Genomic DNA, 14,945 nt, shown 5'->3' on the forward strand with positions numbered 1-14,945 from the left:
TGGTAGCTCCACTCGGGCAAAGATCCCCACCAACTCTTTAGCTATCGTTTTAGAGGCTGTGTTCCGCAGGGGGACGGCTTCTGGGTAGCGAGTAGCATAATCCAGAACGACAAGTATATATTGGTGGCCCCAGGCTGTCTTCTCCCCTAGATCTATGGCTATTCGCTCGAAGGGGACCTCTGTGATGGGAAGGGGTACTAAAGGTGCCCTCAAGTGGGGACGGGGACTGTGCAGCTGACACTCCGGGCAGGACGCACAGTACCTCCGCACTTCTTCATGTACTCCGGGCCAGAAGAATCGTCGCAGGACCCGTGCCAGGGTCTTCTCTACCCCCAAATGCCCCCCAAAAAGATGACTATGGGCCAGACTTAAATACAGCATTCTGGTGTTTTTGAGGTACTAGGATCTGCTGTACCTTCTGCCCCTGTACTGGTGCAACCCGGTTCTTTATTATGAAGTAGGGTCCTGGTCCCTGGGTTTTCCCTTCCACGGGGACCCCATCTATTTCGGTTACCTCCTTCCTAATGTTGTTGTACCTTGGGTCTTCAGCCTGGTCCCGTCCAAAATTTCCTCTCCCGGAGCTAATCTGCCTGAGATCTAGGGGGCCATTCTTTGTTGCCTCTACTGGTTCAGAGGTGTTAGGGTGTGTGTCAGACTCGGGTGCTTCTCCCTCCTGGGTGACCTCCTTTTCAGCTGTTCAGGTCCGCCTACCTACGAGAGCGACCCTCTGGCTTTGGGCCAGTATTCGGGTTCCCAAGGCCTTAGCTGCCCTTCTTTCCCTTTTCATCTTTCTACGTTGCCTGGGAGTGGAGAACAAATCTGGGGATATTTCAGAGAAGGTTGGGGGTTGACAGTCTACTGTGGATGCCTCACTACTTTCAGGTCTTCCCCCTTTCTCCAATTCCCCTACTGGGAGTAAGTCTCCAAAGCCTGGGAAGTCCCTCCCTATGAGCACTGGGTATGGGAGTTTAGGGACTACACATGCTGCTACCTCAGTAGCGTTCCCCTGAATCTCAATTTTTACTGGGATGGTGGGGTAATAACCAACTGTCCCATGGACGCATGTTATCCCCGTACACTTAGCCCACAGTAGCTTCACGACTACGCTTCACGAGCTTCCCCGAGACAAGCGTGATAGCACTCCCCGAATCAACCAGTGCTGTGGTCTCTACCCCATTTAGCTTCACTGGTCTAGTGTACATATGTGGGGTTAGTGAGACCCCCACAAGGAAGATTAGGGACCATGGGTCTGCCCGGTTCCCCAGGTTACACTGCATAAGCTCCTCAGCATTGGGACACTGTGCAGCTATGTGTCCCCACTCCCTGCAGGCGTAACATCTGTATGGAGCCATAGGCATTCCCCGGTCTCTTGGTTTGGGTAGTCTAACATCACAATACTCTTTCCCCTCAGTGCTCCGACTCTTTGTGGCTTCTGGTGGGCCTTCAGCCCCTCTCTTTTTCCACTGGGTTCTCCTGGTGGCCCAGTCACCCAAGCACTAGGGCTTGGTGCTGCTAGTTTAACCCAAGGTGCTTCTTCCTTAACTGGTCAGGTCAGCTCCCTCGCCGTCCTTCGCCTTTCTACCAGTGCGACAACTTCGTCGTAGGTGGAGGGTTCGTTCTGGCTTACCAAGGCGTGAAGGTCTGGCGGTAGTCCTCTCATGTATCAGTTGATGACCAGAACCTCTAGTATCTCCTCCGGACTCCGGGACTCAGTTCGTAACTGCATTCGTGCGAGATGGATGAGGTCATATAATTGGGACCACGAGGTTTTGTTTTCCTGGTACCTCCACTCATGATATCACTGGGCCCGCACTGCGGTCGTTTCCCCAGATCTGGCCAGGATCTCTGGTTTCAGCTGGGAGTAGTCTACCACAGCCTCTTCAGGCAAATCATAGTAGGCCTTCTGGGCCTCCCCACACAGGAATGGAGAGAGGATGCCAGACCACTGTTCTCAGGGCCAAGCCTCCCGTAGGGCTGTCCTCTCAAAGGCCAGGAGGTATGCCTCTACATCATCCTCCCGCGTCATTTTCTGCAACCAATTGCTGGCCCGCATGATCTGCGTCCCATCATGGCCACGGTTCAGCTCTGTAAGGGCCTTTACCTGGTTTACCAGTTCCCGCAACATAGCCCGGTCTTGAGCAGCCTGCTCCATCAGCAGGCGATTAGTCTCTTGCTGCAGCCGCACTACCTCCTGTTGGGCTGCTGCCTGGGCACGAGTAGCCTCCTGCTGGGCAGCCGTGGCTTGTATCAGTGCCTGCACTACCTCCTCCATTGTGGTGCAAAAAATAAAAATAGACTCTCTTCCCTTTTTTTTTTTCCCTTCCAAATACCCTCCTTCTTCCACCGCGCTGTGGACACCAGATCCCACTTCTTACACCAGTTGTGACAAAGTTCCTGCTCTACCTTGCAGGAGTTCTAATCAGCCTGTCTTAATTGTCTCCAGAAGGTTCTTGATTGTTCTGGGACCTTCCCTGTTACCTTACCCAGGGAAAAGGGACCTACTTAGCCTGGGGCTAATATATCTGCCTTCTGTTACTCTCCCATAGCCATCTGGCCTGACCCTATCACATATCCCCCCCCTCTGCTCAACACTACGGGGTTGGGCAACTTGGGACGTCAGGCAGCATACTCGTGACAAGCCATCTGCATTGCCATGGTGGCTTCCAGCCCAGTGTTGTATGGTGAATTGGAAAGGTTGTAGGGACAGGAACCATCTGGTCACCCTTGCATTCTTCTCTTTATTTCGCTGCATTCACTGGAAGGGTGCATGGTCGGTCACAAGGGTAAACCGTCGTCCCAGAAGGTAATAAAGTGGCCCATTTCACAGCTAGGCACTCTCTTTCAACCATGGCATACTTCTGCTCTCTCGGGAGGAGTTTCCTGCTGAGGTGTTCTTCATCGCCGACCATCTGCGATAGGACAGCTCCCAGTCCTACTTCAGATGCATCTGTTTGTAAAATGAATTCTTTGTTGAAGTCTGAGGCTATAAACACGGGATTACTGCAGAGGGCTGTCTGTAGATCCATGAATGCTTTCTTTGCGGCATCTGTCCACTTCACCATGTCTGGACCCCGGGCTTTTATCAGGTCTGTCAGGGGACTTGCTGAATTGGAATTAATTTGCAAACTGGATACAATTTACTTAGGCTTGAATAGAGACTGGGAGCGGATGGGTCATTACACAAAGTAAAACTATTTCCCCTTGTTTATTCCCCCCCCCACCCCCCACTGTTCCTCAGACGTTCTTGTCAACTGCTGGAAATGGTCCACCTTGATTATCACTACAAAAGGTCCCCCCCCCCCCCGCTCTCCTGCTGGTAATAGCTCACCTTAAGTGATCACTCTGGTTACAGTGTGTATAGTAACACCCATTGTTTCATGTTCTCTATGTATATAAATCTCCCCACTGTATTTTCCACTGAATGCATCCGATGAAGTGAGCTGTAGCTCACAAAAGTTTATGCTCAAATAAATATGTTAGTCTCTAAGGTGCCACAAGTCCTCCTTTTCTGTAAGCATAGTAGTGTCTTCACTGAAGCGCTACCGCTCCACTGCTGCAGCATTTTAAGTGTAGACATGCCATTTGTCTTCCCTGACAAAAAAAGGTGTGTTTTTTACTGTGGGATAACTAATGCGTATTAACTTTCCTTCTGTAAAATCCTAGTGGAGACAAGGCAGTATAGATTTAATGTGAGGTAAACTAAACTAAATCAACCACAGTTGGGAAGTATAGTGTTGATCTCACCTCGTACCTCATCGTAAAAACTACAGGTGCCTTGTCTCCATTATGATTTTACAACATGATAACTATCTCACTGAAAAAAACAAAACCTTTTTTCCGGTGCTGTCATAGTCTTAGGTAGTAGTAAACCAATGCCACAACATGGTGATAGGGAATAGTGATTCTGGATGGTGGTATCTAATGAGTGAGATGGATAACTAACCATACAGTGATCATGAAGGGTCCAATGGCATTTTTGTATGTGCACGCAAGAGTTAGAGCTGTTAAGCTTGGTGTCGTGGCCATATTCTAGTGTGAGCAGATTTAGTACATTCTTATGAGTAACTAGTACATTCTTGTGTCCCTTTAGTTGGATAGGGTATTTCCGTCCACTTTCTGTTGCGTAATATTCCCATTCCAGAAGTGGTTACAGTTTGCTAGAGGGCAACGTTATCCTTCTTAAAATGCAAAGTTCTGTAAAGTTGTGTGATGCTAAAGAGAGGTGTCTGTGCATTGGTGATTAATATTTGAATTGCATAATGCAGCATGTCTTAAGTACTTGAGATTCATGCTATTAAAACTTTTAATGAAAGCAGTTTCCTTTTCACTTTCCATTTGTTCCCAGTGAAATCTGAAATGGTTATTTTTTCATATTATATGCAAAAAACAATTTAGGATCAGATTAAAAGCAAAGGATGTTAGCATAGTCATAAAAACTGGGTACTTTGGTTCAAAACCCTTCTCTGATGATAATCTTTAGTTGAAGTCATTGTGATAATGATCGTTTAAGAAGTATGTACCTGATTCTTGCATCCCTCCATCATGAAGAGATCAATTGACAGACTGAAAATTCTTAATTTATAAAATTATTCTGTTTAGCCAAAGACAATATATTTCATATTTTGTAGTTCCCCAAAAGAAGCTTTTAACAAATATTTTGGTTTATAATAACAGATTGGATTTTTTATACACGCAAATACTTTTAAAAAGCACCAGAGCACTCAACAGAAGGCTGAGCTTGTGTTTTTCAGCCTGTTTTTCTCAATATTCAGACCAAATCTTCTGCATCTGTAGAATGAGTGAAGTGTGAAAATAACTGCTTCTTTACAGCTATTACCAACCTTTTAGAAACTACATTGCATTGGTGAAAGGAGGTTCACTGATTGGTGTAAACCGATCCTCTGGCAGCGCTGTGGTTTTTGCTGTCACACAAAAGAAAGGCAAAAGAGAGGGCATTGATACGTGAGGTTAGCCACAGTGCCTTGTGCTCTGCACTGATCTGTTTGATGTCTGTAGCTTCCATTACTCTAGAACAAAATCATCTGAAAATGTTATTGGTGAGAAGATATTCAGAAAATACTGAGAACACTGACTCAGTAGGTCTTGGCTGCTCTTCTCTTAGAGTTACTGGGTCAAACCCTGGAGTCCACAATAATTCTCACTCAGGCAAAATTCTCCCTGAAATCATCCAGGTACTTTCCATTAGAACTTCGAGACATGGGGCACTGATGTTAAGGAAGATGTAGTTCCTTGATGGTTCAATATTCTCTGGCACTTAATTGAAAGAGGCTGAGAATAGAAAGGAAATTGGCTCTGTCTGGTACGCTAAAGCATTGTGTCTTTTGTGCGACGTTAATGAGATTCTTATCTGAAAAAGAAGTAATAAGCTACAGGATTTGGTCCATTTTTAACTTATCAAGAGCTCAATCATATAAAGCGCTGAGACCCCTCAATTCCCATAAAAGTCAGTATAACTGCATCCAACCTTTGCATCAAAAAATCAAACCCAGTCATTCCATGTTATTTTATCTCTGTTAATACCAAGAACCTGGATAGGCTCCTTTCAAATTGCACAAGAGTATGATATACACTGAATGGTGCAGACATTCCTGCCCCACCTAGTCCTTTTGCACTGATGCCATGTGCTCCTGTGGCTGCGTGCTGGGAGTGTTCAGTGCATCCATCAATATTCTTCTTGGCACTTTGCTGCCCTACCCACAGACAGCACTCAAAAGGTTTCATGCTATAGATCTTCAAAAGAGCTGCAAACTTCAGGAATGGAGTATGGTCTGAGAAAACTTGGGAGGAGTCAAATATTGCTGTTGACAGAAATCTGCACCAGGGTAGCGTGAATTATAATAAAGGTTTCACTGGATGTCTACACTTATAGCAGCTGTCTGCATGTGGTGGGCAATGATGGTCTACTAGGGGCATGAAGAAGCTTACTGCATATTTCTGTACATGGGAATCTCCCTACTCTAGAGGATTGTAGGGTAGTCTCTCTCTTCCTCTTAAGCCAGAATCTGCATTTGTTCGTTTCAGTGAGTGTTTCTGGCCATACTTACTTCCACTTACTACACACATTGGGCCAGAACTTGCTGCCATTGCAAATCTTGACAATCTTGCCATTGACATCATAGGATCAGGCTTATTTTTTTTCTTGTCATGTCTGGGCCGATATGTGTTTCCTTATGCAACATGTTTTTATAGTACATTTGTTCAAATCCTAGCCATTTCTGTATCTGTTCATTTCAAAGGGAAACTTGGGGCATTCACAGTTCAGATTTGCCTCAAATGGATTTGGGGAGAAGACTGAATGCAAAGAGTTTTAACCTTCTTACTATATTCTTATGCCCCAGAACTTCAAATAAGATGGGGTTTTTATTGTAGTTTATAGAGAGAGTTTAATATTTTATTGACTTTCAGTTTATGATCATCAACATGTATGTGCTGACAGGTGATCTTTGCCCCCATCACTTGAAAGTTTGTTATGTGTTTGCATTTCTTTTGGTTTTCTACACTTGTTTCTGTGACTGGAAGTAGAAAATTCACTGTTCACCTAAACGGCAGTACAGTACAGAAAATGAAAATAAAACCAATGCAATAGTCACTGTGCAAATAATCCATGTTCAGTGCATGCTCATTACTGTGTAGTGAAGTTCATATTACTCACTTACTAACTGCATATAGACAGTGCATAAAATGATCCAAAAAAGTGTGTTGGGGAGGGCTTTCCGAATCCCAGCCAAAATCCATTTTCATGCACTTGGTCAAACAGTGCTTAAAGTGTGCCCTTCAGCAACCCGGCTCAATTAAAAAAACATTTTTTCCAAGGTCTGCGACATTTTGTGACGCCCCTCCACTATATGCACTGCCTATAGAGATTCAAAACAAAAATTAGAGTTTTTAAACATGAAGTTGGATTCCCTTGTGTAAACCAACACAGGCCATTGGAGACATCTGACTAACAACAGTGTTCCTTGAGTGAGACAGTCTTTTAACAATTCTGTTGTGGTTGTGGCCTTTTGAACAGCACTGGTAACTTTAAATGAAATTAAAAATGGCCGTCACTCTTCTGCAAAATGTGATAGTCTATAAATGTCATCTTATCTTGTGCAGTCAGTTTTGTTCATTGGTTTCTTAATTTGTAATGTTATATACCTGCTCAGGAAGTCGCAGCACTTTGTGCTCATCACAGGGTAAAGAGGGTCAGTAATGTGGTTGGCTGTGATCTCTCAGAGCATGTGTATTACAAAAAGAGATGGTGGTGATTAAGCAGGTGGCACTCTTCCTTTGGAATCAATATCTTTTCAAGGTAGAAGAGGCACTGTGCTTCTGGTGATGGCCAAGGACCTGACCACCTCTGGTCATTAAAGGTCCCAAGGCACTTTTCATAAGCATAAAGGTGTTAATGCTGGGCACTCAGTCAAATTCAAAATGGTTGGCTACTTTCTGCTCACCTGTAGTTTCATCAGGGCACTTCCTGTCAGAAACTGTTGTGTAGTTTCTCTGTCTCTGATTCATTGGTACAGTTCACTTGGGTTGGACACACATTGTCCAGACAACCCAGAAAAAATGCAATTTCTGAAACCAAGTGGACTTTCCTTGTTACATATGCTGTATGGGAAGTCAGTTTGCATGGACCACTATGTTTCCCCTTCCACACAGAAGCCTGACTCACATTCCATGCCACTTGCCAATTCCTCTGTGACTTTCAGTACCCTCCTGGCTTTGCTGCCTTGGTAGTTCCCCTGAGAGAATCCCACTGTTGCCAACTCATGATATTATCAGAATCCTGTGATATTTGGTGTTTTTCTTAAAGCCTTAGCTCCTGGAGTCATGTGATTACATGATTTTTAATCCAATCTCAAGATTTTTTTGTAGCCCTGCTCATGAAATTTGAATGCTTAGAGTTGGTTCTACTAGAATCCCATTCCCTTCATATACTTTTCAGTTACATCTACGCTGCAGGTAAGGATGGGATTCCCAGCTTGCATACACAAATTTGTGTGAGCTCTTATCCAGCTAGTGTGAGTATAAATAGCAGTGTACCTACAGTAGCACGGGCATTAGCAGCGGCAGAAGCATAGTTTAGCTATGCCAATTATGTACCATGGTGGGTAAACCATGCCACTGCTGCCAGGGCTTATGCTACTGCAGCTATGCTACTGTTTATCTAGTGCAAGTATGTGTATGCAAGCTGGGAATCAAACCCCAGCTCAGCGAGCACATGAAGCCTTAGACTCTTTCTCTCCTGCCGAGCTCCCTTCTGCCTTTCAGGATCCTTTCTGGGTGACAGTAGCAGCCCTTGCTGCCTTCCTTCTGTGCTCTGGTGCTGCAGCTTTAAAATTGTGCATGCTATGGGCCTATGCAGCACCCAGCATGCAAGAATGTTAAAACAGCAAAGCCAGGAACAAGCAGAAATGCACTCAGACTTGTTTGTTCACAGTTGATGGGGCCCTGCAAAATAGAAGGGGCTTCAAGAAAAAATTGCCTAAGAAGCCAAATCTCAATTGAGGATTTCTATTTAAAAGAAGCAATGGTTATGCTTTTTTCCTTGGATTACTTAATCTATTCAGTTTTGTTTATGCCCCACTCATTTTTGTCTGGTTTGAGTAACTGCATTGTTAGAGGCCTGCTAGAGTAAGTAATGCAGGTTGCTCTATGCTAGTCCTGGTAGCGGGTTGGCTCACATATCTATGTTGAAAAGTAGATAATTGCTTTCATATCTAAAACAGTGAAAAATTCTGAGGCCCTTCTTCAGTCTTTACCTAGACAAAAGTCCCATTAAATTCAATGGAAATGTTGCCCACATTAGAAACTCAGTGCCAGATTTTAAAAGGCTCCTGAAGATGCAAATAAGTACCTCATAGTATTTTCAAAAGTGCCCAGGTGCCTAACTCCCAGTGAAAACAAGATTTTTAAAAAGTCAGTGGGAGTTAGGAGCATAGGTGCTTTTGAAAATACCATTTCACACCTATGTGCATCTTTAGGCCCCTAAATACCTTTAAAAAGTTGGCCCTCAGTTTGCGGGGCAAATGGTTCATTATGAATGCCTGTTCGATGACTTTAGCCTCTCTTTTTGTTTGCAAATTCCCAGCGAACTAACCACACTCCTCATGAATATATTCAATGAAAATTCGTTCTTGAAAAAATTCTTGTTCTACAGCTTGCCCACAGGTTATTGGCTGTGAGTATCCAACGCTCAAAGTGTGAACATTGGATCAGGGTTCTGGTGCATATAATCCTTACTACAAATTTGAAAGTCACTTTCTGAAAATACTCATTTGCCATTTTCTTCTTTAGTAACCATGTCTGACAATGAATCATTTGCTAGAATATTTGCAGAGAACATAGAGAAGAGGGATGTGAACACAGTCAGAAGTGAATTCATTTAAAAATTCAAATGATATTTTCCACAATATTTTCCCATCTGAGTAAGAATTCACTAAGGACTTTAAAGCCCATTGTTTTTAAACTGCATAGAATGAAATCTTTATGTGCCAGTTAAAAAAATATGTATCAATTTTTTTCACTTTAGCATTTTAAAGGCAGTACATAGGGTGTTATGGTATCTGCAGAAATCCCATTAGCAAGTAGGTGGGTTTATGCATGTTATTCACTGCCCATCACTTAGAAAATCCTGTAGTGCACAAATCATAAAGAGACTCTTCATTTTAAGTAGGGGAGTTATTTTGCTATGACAGATGAATTATATAAAATCCATGCAGCCAAAATAGATTATGCTAGTTAGTATGACTATTTTACAGATATGAGAAAAGTCTGTTATGTGAAATAAAGAAAAATATTTTTCTAATGCATCAGTAGAGTTGATCACCTAAATAATACTTTGATGGGTATATTCTTGCATTAGCATTAGCAAGAGTTATAGATATGTATTGAAAGGAGATACATATACCATTTTTGGTATGTAAATCTATTTAGAATATGATTTGACACAGTACATTGTAAGTCAGGTTGCTACTGTATTTCTGGTATCTTAATCTCAAAAAAATCTGTGTCTGATTTTAGGATTGATACTAAATGAGTTTTAAAATGGCAGTTTTGCCTCCATTGAATACTGTTTGGTTCAGCTGTAACTATTCTGAAATGTTTCATGAAACATAACAAGAGAATAGACGGCCATAAAAGGTTTAAACAAATAAAAATGCCTATTCCTTTCAACAACATTGTGCATACTTGAAATATGACTGCATTAATGTGGAATCATAGAATATCAGGGTTGGAAGGGACCTCAGGAGATCAGCTAGTCCAATCCCCTGCTCAAAGCAGGACCAATCCCCAAATTTTGCCCTGGATCCCTAAATGGCCTCCTCAAGGATTGAACTCACAACCCTGGGTTTAGCAGGCCAATGCTCAAACCACTGAGCTATCCCTCCAGGAAAGTGGTAATGGGAGCTGGAGCTTTTTACCTGTCTATCACATCTTCAGGTCACTTGTGTGGGTAGTGACTGACCATAATCACTGTCATGTGGTTGTTCAATGACCTATGTGAAATGAATTGGTATTCTTAGTCCAGCTCCTACTTGGCAGATATCCAAATCACAGCGATTGCCAAGAAAAGACCAAGGACTAAATGGCCATGGGGTCTTAAAGTGAAATCCTGTCCATATTGAACTCAATGGGAGCTTTACTGCTGATTTCAGTGGGGCCAGGATTTCAGCTCTAGAGCTGATTCATCGAGATCATATTAGCAGGGCAGCATGGGGAAACTTGAATTGCCTGTGCTGAGCCTCCAAGGTGTTGAGTTAGGGCTGAAGAAGTTTGTCTTGTGGGGAAGACAATTCACTTTAAACCTCTCAAATGTGATGCCATTAAAAGCATACAAAAATATAAGAATAGGAAATGGCCATACTGCTTACCATACCATTTCTTTTATAATGACTCTTAATCTCAGCTTCCCGCTTTCTCATCATATCACTACCCCTTCGCACTCCAGAAACCAGTGGGGCTCTCTGAAGTCACTATAATATTTGCTTCTGTGGCCTCCCTTGGTAGCTTATCCCATATGTTTGTTATTCTTTGTGTGAAATAGCTTTTCTTTATCATTTCAGAAAATTCTGCTTATTTCAGTCCCCTGGCCCCCCCCAAGCAGTTTTTATGTTTATTGGTTTTAGTATGTTATTTCATCACTCACTCACCTTTTTATACTTTCCTCCCCAGAAAACCAAAAGGGATGTAAATAACTTTGATCAAGACTTTACGCGAGAAGAGCCAGTATTAACGCTAGTGGATGAGACAATTATAAAGCAAATCAATCAAGAAGAATTTAAAGGGTTCTCTTATTTTGGAGAAGAGCTTCTGCCATAGTCGGCAGTGGGCTGCTAGATGAATGATGCTGCAAGAAGTGGTCCTAAGAAGATCCTCCAGTTACTGAGACTCACTAGATCAAGAACTACTTCTCTTACCTTGAGCCCATATCCCGATTTAAACTATATATTTATTATTTTCCTTTAATCTTCTGATCTGAAGGCACTCTTAATTTCTGTCTCACAAACAATGCAAAACAATTTTGTATCAGAAATTGTAGATGTAACACACTGCCGTGCTTTTGCAATTTGCAACCTTTCTGTTACTCTTAAGGTCTCACAGAAAGGACACAATTTGCATCTTTTCATGAAACAAAAAGAGCCATACTGTTTTAAAACAGAGATTTAGCAGATTTTATTCTCATCCTACAACAGTACATAATTGCCATACATCTTTAATTAAGAGAGAGAGAGCCATTTCTTCCGCACTGATGTTTACAATGAAGTTTGTACTCAAGTGTGGAGAAGACAATTATACACAGTTCTGTGGTCATTGAAAAAGTCTACTTTCTTAGATGTGCAATTACTGATCACATATGCTTTAACATACTGGGGGTGCAAGCATCATATAAAACTATCCACCAAAAATAGGCATAGCTAATTTTTCATGATTATTAGTTAGGAATAAAAAGAATCATGAAGATAATGTAAAAAGTTGCTTAAAATAGGAAATCAGATACTTTATACACAGGTATTAAAGGGCTAAAGTATAAGAATTGATCAGTTCTCCAAAAGCCTGTAATAGCTTTAATGAAGCTACATAGGTTTACTACAAATTTGACAGGTAATTGGGTAAACATTACTTTTCTTTCTTAGTAAAAGTTTGTACCCAAAGCAAACATTGGCAGGCACATAGGTGTTTTAAATTACATGTTTCTAAAAAATGATAATAATAAAAAAGAATTTGTTTTTAGTTCTTTGTATTCAATGTGAATGATAACAACCCTGCTTAATTATATGTATTTATTTTTCACAGCAGTGTGTTACTTTTGCACACTTTTACAAAACCATAGTACTACTGTTTTTAATGTTTAAAATCTAATATGAAATCTGTGCTATTAAAAAAACACAAAACAAAGCTTAACATGGATTATGTGAAAGTGTGTTGAAAGACTGAAGATCAAACATTCAAAAACTGACATTATGGAAAGATGTAAATTGATTTTCTTGTGTATTAATTGAAGTGGTAACTCATGTGGACAATATTACTAATGTGAAGTTACCGCCTGTAGATATGCTAACAGTGTTATGTACTTATATTTCCAGAAGTACCCTGTGTTTTTTGTGTACATGTATCGCTGAGGTAATTTTATTATATATTTTACTGGACTGAGTGAGCAGTTAATGGAATCCATTTTAATTGTTGCACATGGATTTCCAGCTGCACAAAAAATATATATACTTGTTACGGGCAAAGTGGCACTTACGAAGCTTTTTTGCCTTTTGTACAGGTGAGATTTTGTATATAGTGTTTGCTGCAAGGCCTGTGGAATTCATTGAATATAGAGGTATCAACTGCTGCATGTTCAGGCATATTATAAAAACGTTAGTCTATGAAAGAATAATTATAATAATGTCCATGTGCAATACTCTGTATGTGTATTGGTTCAAGTTACTGTCAGAGAGAGGAGGATTTTTTTGTTATAAAAGATGTAGACATATATTAAGCTATACTAAATCTCTTTTATAGTTCTCTTCAACTCTATGATATGAAAGAGCTAGGAAAGAGAAAGGAATGTTACAAATTGTGGTGGACAAAGTGCGAGTCATTGGCTTTAAGAGCTAAATCTTGGTCTCAAGCAAATGAGTTAGTTTGTGTCAATTATGCGTCCGGCTGTTCATAGCCTTTGTAACTGATGACAACATTCAGTTCCATTTTGTTTTTTTAAAAACTCAGGTGTAATTATTATATATATTCTTATGATGATTTCAAAATATTAAATATTATGCTATATCAACTCATGTGTTGTCTGGCCTACAGGTGTAATAATGGATCGAATCTTTAGATTAATTTAATTTATCTTCAGTAAATTTATGTACTGGGAAACGACTAGCTTCTGGAGTTGAGTACAAGCACAGAACCATTTTAATGATTACATCATCTCATGTTTTTTTTCCAAGGAAACTGTTGTAACATTGCCCATAAATTTTCATGTGTCACTGCTGGCTCTGTGTAGTTTTCACCACATACAGCTTTTGTCATCCAGGCAAGAACTGATCACAGTGCTAAGTGTTCTTTTACATAGGTGAATAGAATGAAGAAAAACTATTGCATCGTGCACTACTGTTGGTAAAATTAGAGGCCTTTCTACAAAATTATTAGCATTTGCTTTCGGAGAGTAAGTACATTCCACAAAGCTATTTTGTGAGCAAACTGCTTAGATCAATCCTGTTCTTAGCGTGAAAATCATGAACACACATTTCTATTACAAGAGGCCTTGGCACCTGCATTTGTTTTGTAGGGATGCTAAGTGAGGAGTCAAGGAGGTAGAACTTTTGCATGGGCAGATGTTTCTTCAATACAAGTAAATAGATCTTCTGTATGGGGTTTACATTAGGAGGTTTGTCTGTTACCTTGCGCATTTTTTTAAAGATAATTCTTAAAAATGAACACGCTGTTACATTTCTGTAAAATCTTTCCTGATTTTTTTTGTAAAATGAGTGCAAAATGCCAAAAAAAAAAAAACAAAAAAAAGAGAAGAATCCACTGTTTGTTGTTTTTCTCCCATATAGATTTTATAAAAAGTGGAAACATTTTTCCATAGAGTGAAAAATAATGAATTCTCTCCAAAAAGCTAAAAAATTACCTCTTTTTAAATTATGGGCAGAATAGCTCTCGTTAAATATAAAATGTATTCAGTTTTAGAGTTGGGGTTTGTTGGGTTTTTTGGTGAGGCTTTATTTGTACAGGATTTCTTTTTCTTGTGGATGTAATTTGAATCTCTTGCCATTCATGAGTGTTATTTCATCGTAAACATTATTACTGTGCCAAATGTACTGTATTCAAAAGGATGTGAATGTGTATTGTTTCAGAACCTAATAAATACAATGATGTTAAATCTTATTTTTTCTAAGTCTTCATGACAAATTCCAATGGAAGAAGAAAACATTCTTTACAAGGCTGAAGAAAGAATACTTTTTCATTATGCTGGGATTTTTTGTTTTGGTTGGTTGGTTTTTATGGGGGGACATTTTGTAAAGGGGGATTTGATAAATAAGGGCCCAATCCTAAGAGGTACTGAGCATCCTCAATTCCCACAGATCTCACCAACATGCTGGGTTGGGCAGTAAGGCCCCAGTCCAGCAGAGCACTCAAACATGAGCAGGTGAGGAGTTGTTGGCTTTAATTAGATTACTTACGTGTTTAACATTACACATGTTTAAATGGTATTCTGGATTGGAACCTAAGAGCCCGCTTGAAATCTTTTCTAGTTATTTAATTTATGCCTTTAAAATTTCACAGCCTGCAAAGCGTAAAAGGGGATTGTACTGGTATACATGAATGTTAAAAGGTCTTAACTTACATTAAATATAGTTAAATGGTTTGTTGGCCTAGAAAATACGCATGAAGAACAAATGGCAAATTCTAAGCTATTTCTCATTTCCACCATGTAT

General features: G+C 40.7%; 1 protein-coding gene across 5 annotated transcripts in view; it reads left to right on the top strand.

Annotated features, from left to right (window-relative positions):
• The window catches only part of PRKCE (protein kinase C epsilon), a 507,167-nt gene extending 492,773 nt beyond the window's left edge, over positions 1–14,394 (top strand). For all 5 annotated transcript variants that reach the window (XM_007062803.4, XM_027825224.3, XM_037895851.2 and 2 more), the window contains one exon: positions 11,185–14,394. In XM_007062803.4, the coding sequence (XP_007062865.1) occupies positions 11,185–11,331 (147 nt within the window). In that variant the 3' untranslated portion in view covers positions 11,332–14,394. The remainder of the gene's footprint in view (positions 1–11,184) is intronic.
• The last annotated feature ends 551 nt before the right edge of the window (positions 14,395–14,945 follow it).

This window comes from Chelonia mydas, chromosome 3 (assembly GCF_015237465.2).
Source record: "Chelonia mydas isolate rCheMyd1 chromosome 3, rCheMyd1.pri.v2, whole genome shotgun sequence".
Taxonomy (NCBI): Eukaryota; Metazoa; Chordata; order Testudines; family Cheloniidae; genus Chelonia; species Chelonia mydas.